At 57.0% G+C, this 19274-nt stretch overlaps 1 protein-coding gene across 2 annotated transcripts in view; it reads left to right on the top strand.

The window, feature by feature from the left end:
• The window catches only part of PLCG1 (phospholipase C gamma 1), a 35119-nt gene that overhangs the window by 5580 nt on the left and 10265 nt on the right, over positions 1-19274 (top strand). For both annotated transcript variants that reach the window (XM_059038591.2, XM_059038592.2), the window contains exons 2-13: positions 14000-14152; positions 14230-14323; positions 14469-14516; positions 16721-16805; positions 16900-16983; positions 17207-17241; positions 17461-17533; positions 17633-17734; positions 17917-18035; positions 18114-18199; positions 18280-18400; positions 19103-19271. In XM_059038591.2, coding sequence (XP_058894574.1) covers positions 14000-14152; positions 14230-14323; positions 14469-14516; positions 16721-16805; positions 16900-16983; positions 17207-17241; positions 17461-17533; positions 17633-17734; positions 17917-18035; positions 18114-18199; positions 18280-18400; positions 19103-19271 — 1169 coding nt within the window. The remainder of the gene's footprint in view (positions 1-13999; positions 14153-14229; positions 14324-14468; positions 14517-16720; positions 16806-16899; positions 16984-17206; positions 17242-17460; positions 17534-17632; positions 17735-17916; positions 18036-18113; positions 18200-18279; positions 18401-19102; positions 19272-19274) is intronic.

The following is a 19274-nucleotide window of genomic DNA, read 5'->3' as shown; positions in this document are numbered from 1 at the left end:
CTTTGATTCGGAGACAAAGAGGCCACCTAGCCTCTTTCTTGAAGCTCTCAGGAGCCTCTCTATCATCGGGGCTCTTTCCTGCCGCTGACTTTTGCAGGATGCCAGGGCAGTTGGCTGTGAGCAGCTGCTTTGGTATCATATGAAGATATCAGATTGGCCTATTTCTGAGAACCTCGCCCTGAGAAATGCTACCTGAGCACCTTGGTGGGAGACCCCTGTCTTCCAGGAAGTGCTTTAATGCCAGCACGTCAGTGTGCTAGGGCCTGCCTTTGCCTCACCCGTCACCATCCCTGTCGGTCTCCATTAATTCAAGGCATCTCTTCCCACTCTGTGCCCTTTTCTCTGGGATGTGGCTTCAAGGAGGTCAGCGGTGGCTAAGTTGGAGGGAGGAAGTGAGGCCTAATGTAGCAAAGGCCTGATATTAGGGGATAGGAGACTTTTCCCACCTCTCTGCTCCCGCTCTTAGAACTGCAGAAGTCAGTGGGGACTTTGAGGGGAGTCCCAGCAGAAGTGGAGGTGGGGCAGGAAGAGGGGAATGTTCTGGAGCTCCTAGTAGAGTGCTTTGTTTAGAGAAGCATGGCGCCCAGGCTTCTCTGGGGGGAAATCTTTGAGAGCAGCTTGGTAACAGGTGATAAGACTCTAGGCGGAGCCCAGGGTGAGGAGTGGCCTCCAGCAGCTGTAGCCAGAATCAGTCAGATTTGGGTCTGAGTCTCAGCTCTTCCTGTGACCTTGGGTACAAGTGACTTTAACCCATCTCAAACTGATCTTCAGCTGTAAAAATAATTTCTCCCTCACGGACCAGTATATTAACAATGGTCAAATGAGATCCGTATGAGAGAGAGAGATTTTATGTGAGAGTGCTCAGCACAGCATGTGGCACTCGTGGGTGCTTAACAACTATTTGTTTCCTTTGCTTTCACCGTAACTAACTACAGAGCTCCAGTTCTGTCTACCACGAAGCTGGCGGCTGTGGTTGCTCTGACAGCCTGGGCTAGAAGTCTGTTTCCTACTTCTTTTCTTTGTTCTCTCCCTGAGTCTGTACGCAGAGGTGGGGGGCAGGAGAAAAATTGGGTACTTGAATAGTGCGTTAGTTCATGGAGCATTTTCTCATCCATTGTGTTGTTTGAGCTCCACCACAGCTCCAACTGAGAGGCGGGAATGCTAGGCTCTCCCTTGTAGGTGAGGAAACCAAGGCCCCAAGGCTAAGGTGCCCCAGCAGGTTCATGGTAGTGCTGGGACCAGAGCCTGGAACTTCTGATTCCCACTGCAGTGTTCAGTTTATTCCTCCACTCTGGGGAAATGACAGTAAGGTGGGTGTTTTGCAGGACCAGAGTTGTTTTACTTTATGTGGACAGAGCTCTCTGATCTCTCCTCCGCCCTCTGGGCAGATGTGCTAGTCGACGCACCCAGGCCCCCTTCCTGGCACACTGGACTCAGAGCCTCCATCGGGACCCTCTGCTGCCCTCGGCTTACCACAGCCCCCATCGAGATGCTTCTCTCCCTGCTGTGGGGGCGAAGGTAGCAGAAGAGCCTCGCCCTGACTTGCTCTTACTGGGCTGTGGTGACACCTCCCTGAGCCTCTGCCAGGGCAGTGGGAGCCTGGGGCTCTGGGCTCTAGGTGCCCTGAGAAGGGCCTCTCCAGGACCCCGACGGCAAGCTGAAGCACATGCCTTCGTCCTCATGTTCCTTCGTTCATCCCACATTTAGTGTGGTCTTAGCTCCCGTGTGTTAGGTATGCTGAACCAGACATGATGACTCCAGCCTCTGACTTGTTCACTGTGGCAGTAGATCTCTAGTGTAGTGAGCTTTCCATATCACCATAGCTACTGCTTCTTTGAAGGAAAAAAAGCCCTGAAAACAGCTTTCTTGGGCCCTGTGGCACACTGAACAAGTGAGGTGCCACTTGTGCCTCCCTGGCTTTGGACTCTGGCATTTGCTGACGTGCCAAGCACTGTGGAGTCTAGCGGTAAACATAAAAGTTAAGGCACATACAGCCAGAAAGAAAAAATAACGACGGGGTCTAGGCGCACTGAGAAGGAAACATGCCGAGCTTTCTCTGTCGGTCTGGAGAGATGAGGGTGTGCTGTGTTCATCTCCATGGCCGACGGCAGCCGAGGCTTGGCTCTCCCGTAGGCCACATGTGTGTGCCTTGGTGAGCCACCCCGCTGTTACCGGAGGGTGGCCTTGGCGACTCTGGGTCTGCCCCCAGGTGCAGAGCCTGAACACTTCAGGCAGATTAGGCCAGAGGAGGATTTGGAGAAAGGAGGCCGGGGAGGAATTAGTTCTTGTGACTTGGGCACGGGGTACAGTGAGAGTAGCCCTGCTGTTGTGGCAGGTAGGCTGCAGCCCTTGTGGGTCAAGAGGCTGCCTTGGCTGGCGTCTCAGAAACAGGGAACTTTGTGTTCACACTCCGAGGTATTATAGCTGTGCCCTTGCCTAATTGTATCTCTCCGCCTTCACCCCAACACACATACCCTTGCTTGAGCTGCCCCTGAGCCACAGCTTCCTGCCGTCACTGTCACCCCAGAGTTAGAGCCGCTCATCACAGCTGGGTGTGCTGGGGCCTCCAGAGGGAGCAGAGACTGAGGCTGCCATGAGAGAGTGCCCTCAGCCTTAGAGGAGAGGGAAGAAGTGTGAGAATGGGGAGGTTCCTGGATACGCTGGGGCTAGGGAAGAGGCGGTGGGGACGGTGCAGGTGGTCGCTTTGGTGGAGGCTGAGGTCTCAGGAGATGCGGCTCGGAGAGTCTCCGCTTGTATTCCTGCCGCAGTTCTTGATGGTCTCCCTCTCCTCCTTGTAAGACTAGTTCCTTTTGAGGAGGTGCTTGGCTTGCCTTTGAGAGGCTGCAGTGGCTGAGTGCCCAAGCACAAGTATTAGCTCTCTCCCCGACTTGTCACCTCTAGGAACCAGGCCCATCCTGGGGGAAGCAGGGAGGGCTCCTTTTTATAGCCCACATGTAGGCTTTGTGTATAGGCTCTGCTGCTTCCTTCTGGGCCCTTCCCGGTGTTGGCCGGTGGCCCTGGCTTCAGCAAGACTAAGGATGCAGAATAAATGGGGCAGGGCTTTCTCCTGCAGGAGACTGGCATCTCCCTTGCTGAGCCAGGCCTGGCACAAAGCAGTATGGAGTTAGGAAGCAAGAAAAGGAGGTGACCCAGTCCTTGATCCTGGGAAGCTTGTGATCTGGAATGTGCAGAAAACCGTGAAAGCCCAGGGCCAGCAGGAGACAGTTGTGCCTAAAGTGCTGTTGGCTGAGCGCGGGGCTCCGGAGAGAATCAGCCTGCCACTGTGGGTCGCTGCCCCTGCTGGCTAGCAGGCTGGCGTTGGCTAGAAGATCAAGGCGTGGGCACGGTAAGGAGTGGACGGTCTGACTAAAGCTCCAGGCCCTGGTGGCAGACATCTGACCAGACTGGTAAGGCGTTGGGCCACGGAGAGTTGGACCGCTTGTTTGTGTGAGACCTAATTCTAACTCATCGGGGGTGAGCCATTCACATTGGGGTTGGCTTCCTGTTTTCTTGGACACCTGGGGACATGGCTGAGCTGAAATGTCCTGAGGGAAGTGGTTGTTTAAGGGGCACCCCCCAGGTCCCAGTGTCCTTGGCCTGGCCTTGCCCTTGCAGGGGTAGGGCATTGACCATACTGGGACTCTGGCTGTGTAGCTGTGGGTGTGTGGTGGGTGAATGCGAACCCCACGGGATTGTGTGACTTCAGCCTCAGGCCCAGAGAGTGTGGGCCCGAGTTCATGGAGTGACTGACCCTAGGAAGGAGGGGAGGAGTTGGCCACAAGTCCCAAAGGCTTCTGTGCCTACTTGAGGGTAGGAGGTCAGCTGGGAAGTTGGGTAGCGACAGGGGTGGGGGGTGACGAGTCCCTCTCTGAGGCTCTGCAGACCACTTCCCCCTGTTTGTCCTCCAGTAGCTCTCCTATTCTGACCCTAACACAGTAGTTGAGTATAATGTGCCTGTGTTCGCCTGTCAGTTCCTAACTGGGACTGGCCTTTCTTGGGAGCTCTTAGTGTATATCGGTTTGTCAGGGATTACTCAGAGAGCAGTAAAATACAGAGATTGAGTCCCCGCCAGTGAGAACACCTGATGCCTAGACTGTTCCTGGAGGGTGTCCTGGTCCCTGGTCTGAGAACTGGCCCACACTGGAAGTGTAAGGCTCTGCAGGCAAGGGTGGGAGGCTAGCAGGTAGCTGTCTGTGCTACAGGAGGTGAGGCCAGGAGCTGTCTTAAGAGGGTGGAACCAGGGAATTAAAATCAGGAAGGGCAAGTCCCAAGGTAGCCACTCCTCTCAATAGGGGAGGTGATTTTGAAGAATCTGAGCCGGGCTTCCTGGACAGGCAGGGAGTGGGTGTTCCCTTTCACCTCGGAGTGACGTCAAAGAGTAGATCACATACTGGGGCCTTGGCTCCCTGGGAAGCAAAAGGAGGACAGGAGAGTGGCTTGGCTTAGGCTGGTGTCACCCAAAGGGAGTGGCCCGCTGAGGAGAGACTGGGCCAAGCAGCTCAACCCAGAGAGCAGGTGGGTGTACAGGAGAGGGCATCTGAACCCTCTGAAAGAGGCCTGTGACTTACTGACCCTTGTCATTGTTTAGAACGTCTTCAACCTCATCAGGGTTGACTCTGTTGGGGGTTTGAGGGCTGGCCCCACATGTCCCCCAAAGAGGGAAGGGCCCATGGTGACAGTAACAGAAACCAAAGAGGCGGGGAGCCAGGGCCGGGGTCGTGAGACAGCATGGGGGTCAGTGAGCTCCACAGGGGAAGGCCTCTGCCATCCCCCTCCCGCCTGTACCCCAACTTCAGCCCCTATCACTCAGCCCCCAGCCGGAGGCCCCTATCATTTTCTTTCAGGAGAGGGCCCCAGATTTTTTCTTTCTTCTCCTAACACAGTCCATTTCCTGCTAGGCATTGGGGCATTGATGCCAACAGGCATGGTTCATGCCCTCAAGGAGCTTATGCTCCAGTGGAGAAGACAGTCAGTCAAATAGCCTTAAAATACACAGCGTTCCCACTCCTCTAGGTACTAGGTAAATGTGGTTGTGAATGATACTAGAAACGCCAGTAGGACTTGTTCAAGGATTAGATTGGAGGAAGTGAGAGAAAAGATGTTAAGCATGATTCTAAAGAGTCTAGTTTATGCACCTCTTTGGAGGTGATGCTGTTAGCGGACCCAAGAGGTGTGGCAAGAGGCCTCGTTTTGGTGAGGGGTTGACTTTGAGGCAAACAGGTGGAGACGGCAAGTAGGCAGTTGGTTTGAAGGGTCTGAAGCTTATAGTCAAGGAGTAGGCTAGAGCTGTGTTTGTGAATTGCCTGCATTGACACTGACTGGGGAGCAGGTAGAGCATCGGGAGAGGAGAGGCCCTTGGCATGGGCCTTGACGAAGGCCAGCGTGGGGATAGGTGGGGATAGGCCTGGAGCCCAAGAAGAAGCAGGAAATCAGGAGAGGTTGTGAGGAGAAGTCAAGGGCAGAACTTCCAGCAGGAGGGAGGGTGTGGACAACCGTGTTGATTGCCCTGAGAGTCAGGAAAGAGGAGGCTAGAAAAGTGACTTATGCTTAGTACTCTGGTTCTCCAGGTGGCCTGAACGTACCATGAGGAGCATTCCATTGGGCCTTTTGCGATCCTGGACACTCCGATACCCAGCCCTGCTGGGCCCTCATCCTCTTCCCTGTAGCTGGGGGCCTGGCAGACACAGGCCATCTAGAAAGAACTCAGGCAGCACCAGCCTGCAGAGGGGGCAGAGGTCAGCATGCAAGGGACTGCCTGGGGGGTCATGTGGGCTCGGGCAGAGAAGCTGGGGCAAGCCCCCTGCTGCACCTGCTCCCACTGTGGTGTTGATGGCCAGCGGAGGCCCACCTTCCCTCCCCTCCCCTCTCATCCATGAAACTCTGAATGCCCTTTTCCCCAAACCCCCAGGCTGCTGCATCGATGCCTTGGCTTCTGTGATCCTCCCTGGCAGACATGGACAGGCCAGCCCTCCAGACCTGCCTTCTGTGGACAGAGTGGTCCGAGACTTCCCACATCCAGCTCGTCACTTTCTCTGGCTCTCGGTGCCACAGACACCTCCCTGTTGTTCTACTCTTTGCAGGACCTCATAGTTATCTGCTTCCCCATCTGTTTCCTCCACCAGGCAGGGGCTTTCTGGTTTTCTCAGGGGCAGGAACTCCAATGCCTTACTGATCTCTGTTTATCCAGGTCCCACCCCAGGGCCTGATGTGGAGTAGACAGACATTTGAAAGTTTGATCCCGGTGATGGAATGAAAGAACAAGCCCAGTAGATAACTGCTCATCTCTCTCCCAGCTTTGAGTTCGTTGGGTGGGGCCTCCTTGCCCTTCCTTCCTTTGGGGCCAGGGCATGCTGTTCCCACCTCTGAAATGGATGGGATTAATTTTGCATCTTAGGGAAGAGGGCTGCCTGCCTGAATGGTGTGAAGGCTTACTGGGCTTCCCTGCTTTTTCTCTGCAAACCCAAGTTCAGGGTGGGTGCTGCTGTGGGGCCGCTGCAGAGGGTCCCAGTTCTACATGAACTACCATGTGACCGTGACAAGACCCTTGGGAGCCTCTGTGTCCTCATTGCTCCACAGAGGAGGTTCACCTAGAATCTAGACTCCAGATGATTCGATCCTTGCTTGACAGCTGTGACCTGAAGCAGTTAGTATGTAGGAGTGCAGGGTTCCATGTAGGAGGATCCCACAGATCCCCATCCAGCTGTCCGAATGGCCTTTTCCTGTTTCTTTTTCTTTTTTTTCTTTTTTTTTTTTTTGGCGGTACGCGGGCCTCTCACTGTTGTGGCGTCTCCCGTTGCGGAGCGCAGGCTCAGCGACCATGGCTCACGGGCCTAGCCGCTCCGCGGCATGTGGGATCTTCCCAGACTGGGGCACGAACCCGTGTCCCCTGCATCGGCAGGCGGACTCCCAACCACTGCGCCACCAGGGAAGCCCTTCCTGTTTCTTAAGGTGAGAGAGGGGCCGGCTGCTCTTCTCCGTCAGGTGTTGGGGAACGGTGATGGACGCAACCCCACCCGGGAACAGATGCTGAGCTCTGCCCTGGGTGTGCCCTGTACTCCAGGGTTTGGCTAGGCCTTCCCTATTGCATCTGGGAAGGGGTTTAGTCCTCTCGCCCCTGCTGATCTGGTTTGAAGGTGCTGCTGCACAGGAATGGGAAGGAGATAAACCCCAGCCTCACCTTCCCTTTACTGCATGACCCTGTGACCCTGGGTCTGTGAGTCGGGATCCGTCCTTTGTAAAATGGAGGCTGAGAGCTCCCCACCCCTCCGCTCTCACCTTTCTCCCTGGGAGCTGCTCCGGACTGTTTCTGTTGGGCGGGGGTGGGGGGACCTCTCACTCCTCCTAGTCCTTGAGCAGTAAGTGGCTGGCATGGAAGCTGCTGGCCATCCCAGGCCCTGGCTCCTGCTGCATCAGATTCCTTTCCCACCTGTGCCCAGGTTCTGTCTTGTCTCCTCTTTGGCCACCTCCATCCTTCTCCTTCTAAGCTGTGAGGCTCTGTCAAAGCTGTATAATCCCGGCCAATCCAGGCACCCTGGGGTGCAGAGACCTCTGGCTCCCTGTGTAGGGCAGCAGAGGTGCAGGGCCGGGAATCAGCTGGTTGGCAGTGCGCTTCCCTTCGTGGCTTCCTTTCTCCATCTCAGCATCCTCTGGGGGAGAAAGTTCAGCTCCATTTGTGCCCTCTCCAGCCCTGATGTATAGTTTCTTTGGAGGGTGGTACAGGAGGTGGCTGACTTGCGGGATGGGGACTGGGAATGGCCCATCTGTTTGGCCCAGGCTGTATGTGGAGAAGATGTGGTTGATGAGAGATTGTTTCTGGGAAGATCTGTACAATTCTCCCGACCCCTGGGACCCACTCTTTTGAATCTCCTGGTGGCCTTGGCTTAGAGCCAAGCAGGACGTGGTGCTCAGAGAGCCCTGCCTCTTCTCTTTTGTTTTCCCAAAGCACCATTAGCTTCGCATGGTTCCCACCGGCTACAGGAACCTGTGTACAGGAACCTCCCAGTGTTTTCAGATTACTCTGCCCACCCCCAGGCCGTGCCCTCCCCCAACCCTGTGTCTGGTCCTTCTTTCTTCTCTCCACGTGGTCACCCCACTGACCACTGCATTTGCATATTTGTTGGAGCTCCTCAGCCTTTGTTGCCCCATGGCACCACCTCTTCCAGGAAGTCATCCCTGATACCCTCTGAGCATCTGTGGCCTCTTAGATAATTAGCTCTGGAGTCTAACTCTCGTGTGTTCATTCCTGCTTCTAAGCACTCTGTAAGCATTTTGAAGCCTCCCCAGGGACCTGGGTTTGGGGAATGGAGAGGAGGCAGATGTGGTTTCTTCCTTGTGGAACTCACAGGTCAGTGGCCTTGACACCAAGGAGGCAGCAGACGGTGTGACCAGAATGCGGAAGCACCAAGTATGCCACTGGACCAGGCCTGATGGAAACTTAAGTGAGAAGGTGGGCCTGGCACATTCAGAGGCTCAGAGGTAGGAGGAGCACTGGAGCGGATGTGGGGCTGGGCTCTCTGGATCTCGTGGCTCTGACTGGATTCAGGCCCTTTTGAGGAGTGCTGGGCTTTGCCCACCTTCCTCCAGGACACGCTGCAGGGCTGGGCGTCCACAGCCCACTGTCAGGGGCAGTGCAAACCCCAGGGGAAGGGACCTGTCCCAATAACATTCACTTACCTCTTTCAAGCTTTCTAGATGTTTTTTAAACAACTTTGGTATTTATCATGACTTACTGCTATTTTAAGTTGTAAAAAGTATTTACATGCATTTTTATACGGTTAGTTTCTTTTTTTTAAATTAATTAATTTTTGGCTGCTTTGGGTCTTCGTTGCTGCCTGTGAGCTTCAGTGGTTGTGGCACGCGGGCTCAGTAATTGTGGCTCGCGGGCTCTAGAGCGCAGGCTTGGTAGTTGTGGCGCACGGGTGTAGTTGCTCCGCGGCATGTGGGATCTTCCTGGACCAGGGCTCAAACCCGTGTCCCCTGCACTGGCAGGCGGATTCTTAACCACTGCACCACCAGGGAGTCCATATACAGTTAGTTTCTATTGCAGTTTCCACTAATTAATTTATGCACTTAAAGGGAAGACTCTCTTAAGAGAAGTATTTTGGCGAATGCATGTTTCATGTGCAGAAATTTGTGATATGTGCCATTTCGTTTTTTTGTGTATGGTGGTGGTGGCGGTTTTCTTGACCGTATCTTCATCATTAGGGGGATTAATTTTCAGTATGTCCTCTTGTCCCTTTCTAGCAAAATCACTTTGCTGACTCTCTGTATAGTTCTTTGTCTGCATGTGAAGGGTTTATGACAGGCCCACCCCCACTAAGGCCTTCACTTTATCCACAGGCTACCTAAGAGCTGAGAGACTTGCCTGAGGCCCAAGCTGTATCCTTGGAAACAGGATTTGAAACATGGTGTTTGTGATTTCAGATCTGTTAGCGGTCTCTTCTGGTGCCCCACCCTATGCAAGGTCGGGGTATGTGTAGTGCTGGCACGTGTTGGCTAGTACGTAGGTGAGATGCTGTGACTGCAACAGGCCCGGTGCTGAGGCTCAGGAAGCAGCCTCTGGCTTAGAGCATGTCATGTCCATGTGCACCGATGTGAACTCGGAGGCTCCATGAGTCCCACTCTTCCCCCACGGTGCCCCATCCCTGTGAGACCCTTTTTGGAGCTGGGGAAATGGCTACTTGCGTTCTTTTCCTTGGGCCAAGACAGCTGTGGGCCAGCTTTACCTCGCTTAGGTTTGGGTTTGTGCCCAGCAAAGCCCTGGCAGTGGCTGCTGTTTCCCCTGCTGCTGGCTCATGTAGGCCCCATGTCAATGGCACTAGGCACACAGGCAGGGGGCTTCAGACTTCACTGGGACTGGTGGCTTCTGGCAAGGCCCTTATGCAACCCAGTGAGGTAGGAGGAATCCCCAGTTTACTGATGGGGAAACTGAGGCCAAAAGAGTGCGGGACTGGGCTTCCCTGGTGACGCAGTAGTTAAGAATCTGCCTGCCAGTGCAGGGGACACGGGTTTGAGCCCTGGTCTGGGAAGATCTCACATGCCGTGGAGCAACTAAACCTGTGCACCATGACTACTGAGCCCACGTGCCACAGCTACTGAAGCCTGTGCACCTACAGCCTGTGTTCCATAGAGAGGCCACCACAATGAGAAGCCTGCACACCACAACGAAGAGCAGACCCCACTCGCTGCAACTAGAAGAAGGCCCGCATGCAGCAACGAAGACCCAACACAGCCAAAAATAAGTAAAATAAATAAATTTTTTAAAAAAAGAGCAGGACTGCCCAGGGCCTCACAGCTAGAATTTAAGATCATGTGGTTCTCCTCTGCTGGGCCTGGGCATGGGCAGCCTTCAGGAAGGGGATGTTCAGGGCAGGCTTCCTGAAGGAATGGGAGGAGGCAGCCTGGCCTGTGAGAAGGTCCTCAGCCCTTAGGGCTGGCATGTGAGGCCAGTCCCTGGTCCAGGTGCGGTGGCCCCTCATTAGCCCAGAACCTCTTGAGGAGGGCTAGTCTATTTCTCCATGAGAGTTTGTGGGAGATGAAATGCCAGGGACTGAGTCCCCCTCACGCCCAGGCTTGTCACTGTCTGCCATGGCCTTGCTTGGAATGGTAATACCCACGCTGTTCCTGGGGGCCTCTGCGTGGGCCTTGGGGGCCTGGTCCTTAGAGGAGTGAGCCCTCTGTGGCTCCTAATGGGCTGAGCTGGCTGGGTTGTGCCGATGGACCCCCCAGGCCCTCTAGGGTTTGGGTGAGCTTGGGGGTGGGCCTTTGTCATAAACAAAAGCCCTACTCCCTTCTGCTACACATCAGCCCAGCCTGGCTGCAGGCCCCTGGTTGTGGGATCCTGTCCTTGTCCTCAGGGAGTTCCCCCATCTCACTCCCCCATCTCCAGCCTAGCCAGGACCTTCCAGTACCGCTGGCTTTTCTTTTCCCCATGTCCGTTGAATGTTATTTTCCGTGGTTCTGTGTGGGAATGAGTGCTGGGTCCTGGGTTTCCTGCTCTTCTAAGCAGTTTTCCTCCCTCCCCAAAGCTCCCAAGTCCTGAGAGGGTCTCTTCCTGCCCTTCCTTCAGGTCTGACCCAGACCCTGCAGGGCAGAGGCCGTGCCTGTCCCAGGGGGTCTCCTCCCCTTGATGGCAGTCCCTGGGCAACCGGTCCTGGCTCTCGGGAAGAGGACCCTGCTGTATTTATTCTGGGAGGCGGGAGGGTGGGGCTGAGGTGGGAGGTCACACAGAATGCAGCTTTTAAGAACCTGGTAGCGCCTCTCACCCTGATGTCTTGTCCTTCCAGCCTGCGGTTGGCTTGATGGACTTGGAGGGCCTGAGGGCCGGGCTGACATCTCCAATGGGGAGAAGTACAAGCGGCCTTGTGTGGCCAGCAGGAGCCTGGGAGACTTGGGTGCCTGGCCCGGAGTTGTTGTGTGCCTACCTGGTCCCTATTTTGGGTGGGAGCCTCTTTTGCTTCCGGCATGGTCTCACTGGAAATGTACTCAGGAGCACGGGGCAGGCCACAGGGCACCTAGGACCCGCTGGCAGTGCGTGTTGTGTGTGTGCATATGCGGCACACGTGTGGGGTGCTGCAGGTGGCCTGGCAGCAGGCTTCAGACTGACCCTGTAGTTGCTTGCCGGCGGTAGCCACATTGTGGACTACTACCTCTGAAGACTGGTGGGCAGCTGCGCGGAAGGGCCCAGGCTGTGGACCACACGGGCCTTGCTGGCCTGTACGCATTGTGTGTGTGAGGTCGCATTGTGTGTGTGAGGTCGTGTGCCTGTGTGAGGTCGTGTGCCTGTGTGAGAGGTGTGGGAGCGGGGTGACAGCAGCTCTGCACCGGAAAAGCATGCTGGTTTCTGTTTCAGAGGGCAAGGTTTGTGGTTATTCTGCAGTTTCTGATCTGGGCATTTCCCCTGTTCAGCTCCTCTTTCCACCTTTGGGAACCCTGTCTTCTCAGGCTGGGTCTTTGTGACCCAGTCTCCCTCCCCACCGCCCCTCTGTTTTTACCTGAGCATAACTCTTCATTTAAAAAACCACTCCCATTGTGCTACCCCTCCCCCCAGTGGTGTGCCTGCTTTTTCCGTTGTTTGTTCAGTCATTCAGCAAGCACTGGGTGGCCTTGCCCGGCCTGGGAGAGATTGAAGAACAAACACACACGTAGGGCCTCAGGGTGTCAAGGGCGTGATTACTGCAGGAAGGCTCTTCCAAATTGGGTCTTTGGTGGGAGAGAGTGGAGTCTGGGAGGTAGACATCCCCTGGCTAGGGACCAAGGGGAAACGGGGGACAGGAAACACGACAGTTCTTGCCCTCCGTCCAGCTTAGGTGGGATGGAGCAGAGGAGATGGGAGGGCAGCAGTGGCAGTAAATCACTGGAGCCCCATCACAGGGGGCCTTGAAGGCCAGAGGAGGAGTGGGTTCTCCACAGTGAGCAACCTCAGGAGGGATCCGAACAACGCCTTGTACAGATCCATAGGCTCAAGAAGGATGGCTGATTGGTGAGAACTGGGGGGCAGGATAGCGGGGGCCCCCAGATGGAGGACTGGGCCTGTGGGGGTTGCTGAGGGCACGGGAGCAGGGCCCAGGGAGAACCGGCAGTGTTCTGGCAGGGGAGCTGGGCCTGGGGCTGGAGGCGATGCCACTGCTTGAGGTGGCTAGAGGGACAGGAAGAAGGCCTTGGGATTGGGCCTCTTAGAACGTTCCAGCCGGGGTGCTGTGCGCTTCGGGCCAGGAGGGCTCTGGGGGGAGGTGGGCCAAGCAGCATGCTGGCAGCGCTCCTGGCTCCAGATCTTCCGGCCAGTCTGGGTCAAGAGCATTTGAAGAGGCTCTAGAGCCAAGGGAACGCTCAGTCATTTCTGGCGGCTAAGCCAGGCTTCTCTCTTTTGACCTCCCTAAATGTCTCTTTATCTGGGTCCCAGCCAGCACCCGGGGACAGTGTGAGTGTGCAGCCAGGCCCTCTCCAGGCCTGGGGTCACAACCCGTGTGCCTGCTCCGACTGCCTGTGCAGACCACAGACCACCGAAGATGACAGAGCCGAGGGAGGGGGAGGGAGGCTTGAATGAGTGCCCACCATGTGCCACCTACAGGGCAGGGCGCTCTGGGCTGTTAGGACTTTTGAGCTTAGCAGCACCTCCAGGTGCCGCAGTCTGTTACCTGCGTTCACAGAGGGAAGCAGTGGGGCCAGAGTGGTTGTCACTCTGCCGAGGTCACGCAGCTAAGGTGAGGTGGAGCTGGGAGTCTAGTCCCAGCAGGCCCACCCCAGCGCCCACGCAGGTCTTTTCTGCTACCCTGCCTTCTAGAGAAATTCAGTCAAGCTCTTTGCTCTAGGGATAATAAAACTGAGATGGAGGGAAGTTAAATGAGTCACTCAGTGTCATCTCTGAGTTAGTGGCTGAGGCAGTTCATCGGCCACTCTGACCTGGGTGCTTCCCCAGTCTGTGCCGTGAGGCCAGAATGGGAGCCATCCGTGGGCAGCCGTTGCTCTTGCTGGGTCTTGTTCAGGGATATTTAGGGGGTGGGCCGTCAGGCTGCACCAGTTCTCTTGGCCCAATCCCTGCTTCCTCCTATGGACCCTGAAACCCAGTTGGGCCTGCCCAGCCCCAGGCCTGCCCTTGGGACTTTATGATTCAGTTTGTGTACTTTTGTGTCAGGAAATGGTCCTCACAGAACAGCCATGGGTCCCCATTTCTCTTTGTAGAGTCCAGCTCTTTGCCAGGTCAGAGTGACCTACCTGTATTGTCAGTGAGGGAAGGTACACGGGATGGAGATTCCTGTTCCCGCAGATGCCCAGCTTTCAGCAGAGCTCCGTCCTTAGCCTCAGCCCAGTTCTCTTCTGTCCCCCAGCAGTACTGAGCGGTCTTGCCTCTGCCCCCCTTCCCGGGGTGGGGGTGGGGGTCTCTCCTTGTGGTCCTCCACGAGGAGAGTGTGGGAATGAGTGGGGAGACCAGGCTGCCCTCGTTTCAGTGCTGACCCTGAGAGACCTCAGCCTGACCTTGACCTCTTCCCTGCCTTCCTAGTTGACATTCGAGAAATCAAGGAGATCCGCCCGGGGAAGACCTCACGGGACTTCGATCGCTACCAAGAGGATCCTGCTTTTCGACCGGACCAGTCACACTGCTTTGTCATCCTGTATGGAATGGAATTCCGCCTGAAGACCCTGAGCCTGCAAGGTGGGAGCTGAGGAGGTGGAGGAGTTAAGGGGAACAGCCCCTGGCCCCAGGCTCAGCTCTTTGCCCCTTGCTCATAGCTACGTCTGAGGATGAAGTGAACATGTGGATCAAGGGCCTGACTTGGCTGATGGAGGATACGTTGCAGGCGGCCACACCCTTGCAGATTGAGAGGTAAGAACCCCCCCGCCCAGATGTGGTTAGGGTTGGGGCGTCGGGCTCTAGGGAGCAGGGCAAGGACTCTGGCCTCTGTGCCCAGAGCCTGCCTGCTGGTCTCCTCCCTAAGCCTGGGCCTCACTTCGGGCTTCTCTCCCTCCAGGTGGCTGCGGAAGCAGTTCTACTCAGTGGACCGGAATCGTGAGGATCGGTGGGTCCTGCGCTGTGGCTCTAGCCCAGCAGGGTGGGTTGGGGCCGCCAGAACAATAGCCACTTCCAGGCAGCTGCCTGGAGAACCGGAGGACCTGCCTCAAGCAGGGTGGGCAGGCGGTTCTGGCACAAGGAGCTTCCTGCAGAAAGCCCTCTGATAGCCTTATGCAATCTGGCGGGAGAGGCCAGGGACGATAAGCCACATGCCCTGCCACTGTGGGCAGAGACAGGCGGTGCAGAACTGGCTCTGGGTGTCCTGTAGTGTGTGTGTGTGTGTGGGGGGGGTGCTTTGAAGCTCACGGCTTTGAGGCCATGGTGTGACTACCAGAGGGGCTACAGAGAGGTGCAGGACAAAAGCTGGGTGATGGATGATAAGGACCATTGACTGGGAGAGAGGTGGACACCACGGAGGGTATTGAAGAGAAGCGTGACGTGACCCGGGTTCAGTTGCACAGAACTGCTAGCTGTGCTTGGAGAGTCCAGGGCAGGTGGAGTGGAGAACTCAGGGAGCAACTCCAACGCTGTGGGTGAAGAAGACTGGGTCAGGGTGGGGTATTAGGAAGGGGTTGGATTTTGGCTGGGCTATATTTTGAAGATAGAGCCCAATAGTATTTCCTAACAGATTGATTTTGAGGTGAGAGAGAGAGCGAGTTGAGGTTTACGGTAAAAAGCTTTTTGGCGTGAGCATCTGGAAGGGTGGAGTTGCCATTGACTGAGATGAGGAAGGCCGTGGGAGGTGCACATCTGAGTGGGTGAAGTCCTGTGATGCCCTTAGATGTTCGGGTAGCGATGTTGAGCAAGCAGGTATGTAGAACAAGTTCAGGGGAGAAGTTGGGCTGGAGCTGGTACCTGAGGAGCACATAGGTGATTTGGAAGGCCATGAGGCTGGAGATGCCTGGGGATAACCTTGGCAAGAAAAGGGAAGGAGGCTGGTGGCTGATCCCAGGCCCATGCTGCCTCAACACTGGGGACTGGGGAGGTGAGGAGAGGAGCCAGCCAAGGGAAGTGGCTGCTCGAGAGTTAAGAGAAAACCCGGAGGGTGTAGAGCCCTGGAAGCCCAGGGAAGAGGGGGGTGGTCCGCTGTGCCAGGCCTTGGCACGTGTGGGGAAGGCTGAGAGGTGCTCCTTGGACTTGACAGCACAGAGGTCGTTGGTGACCTTGAGGCAGGCAGTGGACAGTGGGCATGGGGTTGTTCAGGAAATGAAAGGAGCCTGGGTCTCTCCTTTAAGGCACTGCTGGGAAGAGGAGCAGAGAAGGGGCAATGGCTGGAGAGGAAGCAGGGCAGACAGGTGTTTTGGGGGGAGTAGTAACAATCTGTGTGTAATGCTGATGGCAAGGAGTCCACAGAAGGAAAGCTTGATGACGCAGCAAGTTTCCTAACCTGCCCAGCGAGGACCCTGACGGCCCCACCCTGGGTGACTGAGACCAGGCAAGCGGCTTGCTGAACAGCACTGGCTGATAGATAGCAGGACCGCCCAGGGCAGGGCTGGACCCCTCAGGGAGTTTTGGTGCTGCCTGCCAGGCCCTTGGGCGAGAGAAGGAGGGATGCCCACACTCCCCTCCCTGCCACCACCTCCCAGGAAAGAAGGCCTCCCTCTCCCCATCGTTTTCATTCTGCTGCCAGGCCTAGCATTGTCCTCTGCCCCGTTCTTGGGCAGGGGTGCTTCCCTGTGAGACCCCGGGAGTGTGCCCAATTGCCAGCAGTGGTATTGAACTGAGAAGGATCTTGCCCTCCTCCCCTCGGAGGCCCCGGTCCCAGGGGCAGTGGGCGGGAGTCCTGTGAGCTGCCTGCCCCCCTCGGGGAGTTTGAGAGTGAGGTGGAAGGAGCCTGGAGGTCCCGAAGTAGTGGCTGCCTCTCTCTGTCCCTGGGAGAGCTGAGGGCCCAGACATGTGGGCTGAGCGGTGCTGGTGGGAGGGCGGCTCAAAGATGGGCTCCCCTTTCCCCGTCCTGACCCACTTTACTGAGCCTGGTGACCCCCCCTTGCCAGAATCTTAGACTTCCCTTTGCTCAGCTGAGGAGACCGAGGCCCAGAGAAAGGAAGGGACTTCCCTTGTTTACCCCATGGTTCTGAGCCAGCCTCACCATCAGGACTGCAAGTCCCAGAGTAGTGTTGTTTACCTGTTCAGCCCCAGGTGGACTCAGCCTATAGGTCAGAGGTCGTGAGAGGTGGGGTGAGGCCACTGGCGATGTCTTTGTTTCCTCAGTATATCAGCCAAGGACCTGAAAAACATGCTGTCCCAGGTCAACTATCGGGTCCCCAACATGCGCTTCCTCCGAGAGCGGCTGACGGTAAGGGCCGGTGGGCCGTCTGCAGGTGGGTGGGGAGGCCGGCTGCCCCAAGCCCTGCGGGAGACCTGACCGGAAGTCCCGCTCTGCCTCGCAGGACCTGGAGCAGCGCACCAGCGACATCACCTACGGGCAGTTTGCTCAGCTGTACCGCAGCCTCATGTACAGCGCCCAGAAGACGGTGCATGAGCCACCTGCCCCCACCGCCCCTGCCCTGCTCTCCCACCCTAGCCCCGCTTGCCTCAGCCCTGCTGCCCTGCTTGGGGGCGATTGGGTGCCATTTCTCCAGCTCTTCTCCTCGTGAGGCCTGCCCCTTTCTGTTGCCCCAGCCTTTCTTCCTGAGAACCCCTTCCCCACATGGCCTCCCAGGGGCTCTCGTGCTGACCTGGTTCTGTCTCCTGCAGATGGACCTCCCCTTCCTGGAAGCCAGTGCGCTGAGGTTTGGTTTGAAGTGGGGAGGTGGGGTTCTCCCCAGGCCCCTTCGTCCCCTGGTTGGTTCCCGATGCAGGTGGGAGTCAGCGGGAGCAGGGGAGCCCTGCTGGCCCATTCCGGGCGGCTTTGCTGGCTGGGAGCTGGGCCCTGCCTTCCCAGGGGCCCCTCATTGTCTGTGGCCCACGCTAGCCAGCCGGCCGCCAGGCATTTCCCTTCTCTCCTGCAGGGCGGGGGAGCGGCCGGAGCTCTGCCGGGTGTCCCTTCCTGAGTTCCAGCAGTTCCTCCTCGAGTACCAGGGGGTAGGACTGGGCTGGGGTTGGGCCAGGGTGCCGGCTGAGAGGGGCTGGGCTTACCACCCGATGGAGGCCCCTCACGTGCTCCACCCTCCCACCCATCAGGAGCTGTGGGCTGTTGATCGGCTCCAGGTGCAGGAGTTCATGCTCAGCTTCCTCCGAGACCCCTTGCGAGAGATCGAGGAGCCTTACTTCTTCCTGGACGAGGTGAGCCCTGCCCTTCACCCTCCATCGGGGAATCGGAGCAGACGGGCCCGCTGGAGCCCAGCTGGGTCCCTCCCGCAGTCCGTCGTGCCCCCGACCTGGATTCAGCACTCTCTCCCGTGTCACCCTGTGCCGTGGCCCAGGGCAGGGGCTCATCTTCTCTTCTCTCCACATTTGCTGGACAGTTCGTCACCTTCCTGTTCTCCAAGGAGAACAGCATATGGAACTCACAGCTGGACGCCGTATGCCCCGACACCATGAACAACCCTCTGTCCCACTACTGGATCTCCTCCTCGCACAACACGTGAGTGGCTCCCTTGGCCCACGCCCAACCCCAGGAGGTGGGTCTCGCCTGACCACCCCGCCCTGCTTCCCTGTCCAGATACCTGACCGGGGACCAGTTTTCCAGCGAGTCCTCCCTGGAAGCCTACGCCCGCTGCCTGCGGATGGGCTGCCGCTGCATCGAGTGTGCGTGGGGGCTAGGCAGGGTGGGTGGTGAGTGGGGGAGGCCTGCCCGCTTGACTCTGGTCACCTTGCTTGCTCCCCAGTGGACTGCTGGGACGGTCCAGACGGGATGCCAGTCATTTACCACGGACACACCCTGACCACCAAGATCAAGTTCTCAGACGTCCTGCACACCATCAAGGAGCATGCCTTCGTGGCCTCAGAGTGAGTGGCGTGGCTCGGCTCCAGCTATCTCCTGGGTCCCCTTGAATGTGCTGCCCCCCTCCCTGCCTTCCACCTCCTGCCACCTGCTGGAGCCCACCCTTCCCGAGCCATTCACTTCCTGCACGCTTGGCCCACCTGCTCACTCCATGGGTCCTTATCCTCAGCCTGTGGAACACAGTCAAGCTCTTCTCATCCTCAAAAATTAATTCCTTAACTCTGGGCTCGCAAGGCCATTGTCCTGCCAGCTTCTTTCCCGTCACAACCCAGAGGATTGTCTGTGCTCCTTGTGTCTCACTCTGCAGTTCCTATTGTTCCCCACAACACGTGGTCACTAGTCTCTCCCACCTCACTGGGGGGGTCACAAGGGTCCCCCAGTAGCTGAATTTGGAGGCTGCTTGTCACCTCTCCTGACCTTGGGTGTAGGATGTCTCTCCTTGCCGCTGGGGCAGCCTCCATGACGAGATCAACTCTGGGGACACCTGTCTGCAACAGTCCCAGCCCTTGGTTTCTGCTGCACCCAAAAGTGCCTTTCTAGACCCCTCTCCTACCCCCCACAGTGGCCAGGGCCTGCCTCTTTGGGGTGGTTCCCCTCTAGAAAGGACCTTGGGCCCTAGGCTCCTAACACCTCACTCTGTGAGGGTCTGAGCCGTGACCCCTCGGAATTGCAGGATCTGTGTTATGCGCTGGTCCCCTACCCTGCAGGTACCCGGTCATCTTGTCCATCGAGGACCATTGCAGCATCGCCCAGCAGAGGAACATGGCCCAGTACTTTAAGAAGGTGCTCGGGGACACACTCCTCACCAAGCCCGTGGACATTGCTGCTGACGGGCTCCCCTCACCCAGCCAGCTCAAGAGGAAGATCCTCATCAAGGTA

This window comes from Kogia breviceps, chromosome 14 (genome assembly GCF_026419965.1).
Source record: "Kogia breviceps isolate mKogBre1 chromosome 14, mKogBre1 haplotype 1, whole genome shotgun sequence".
NCBI lineage: Eukaryota > Metazoa > Chordata > Mammalia > Artiodactyla > Physeteridae > Kogia > Kogia breviceps.
This window is presented reverse-complemented; position numbering and strand designations above follow the sequence as displayed.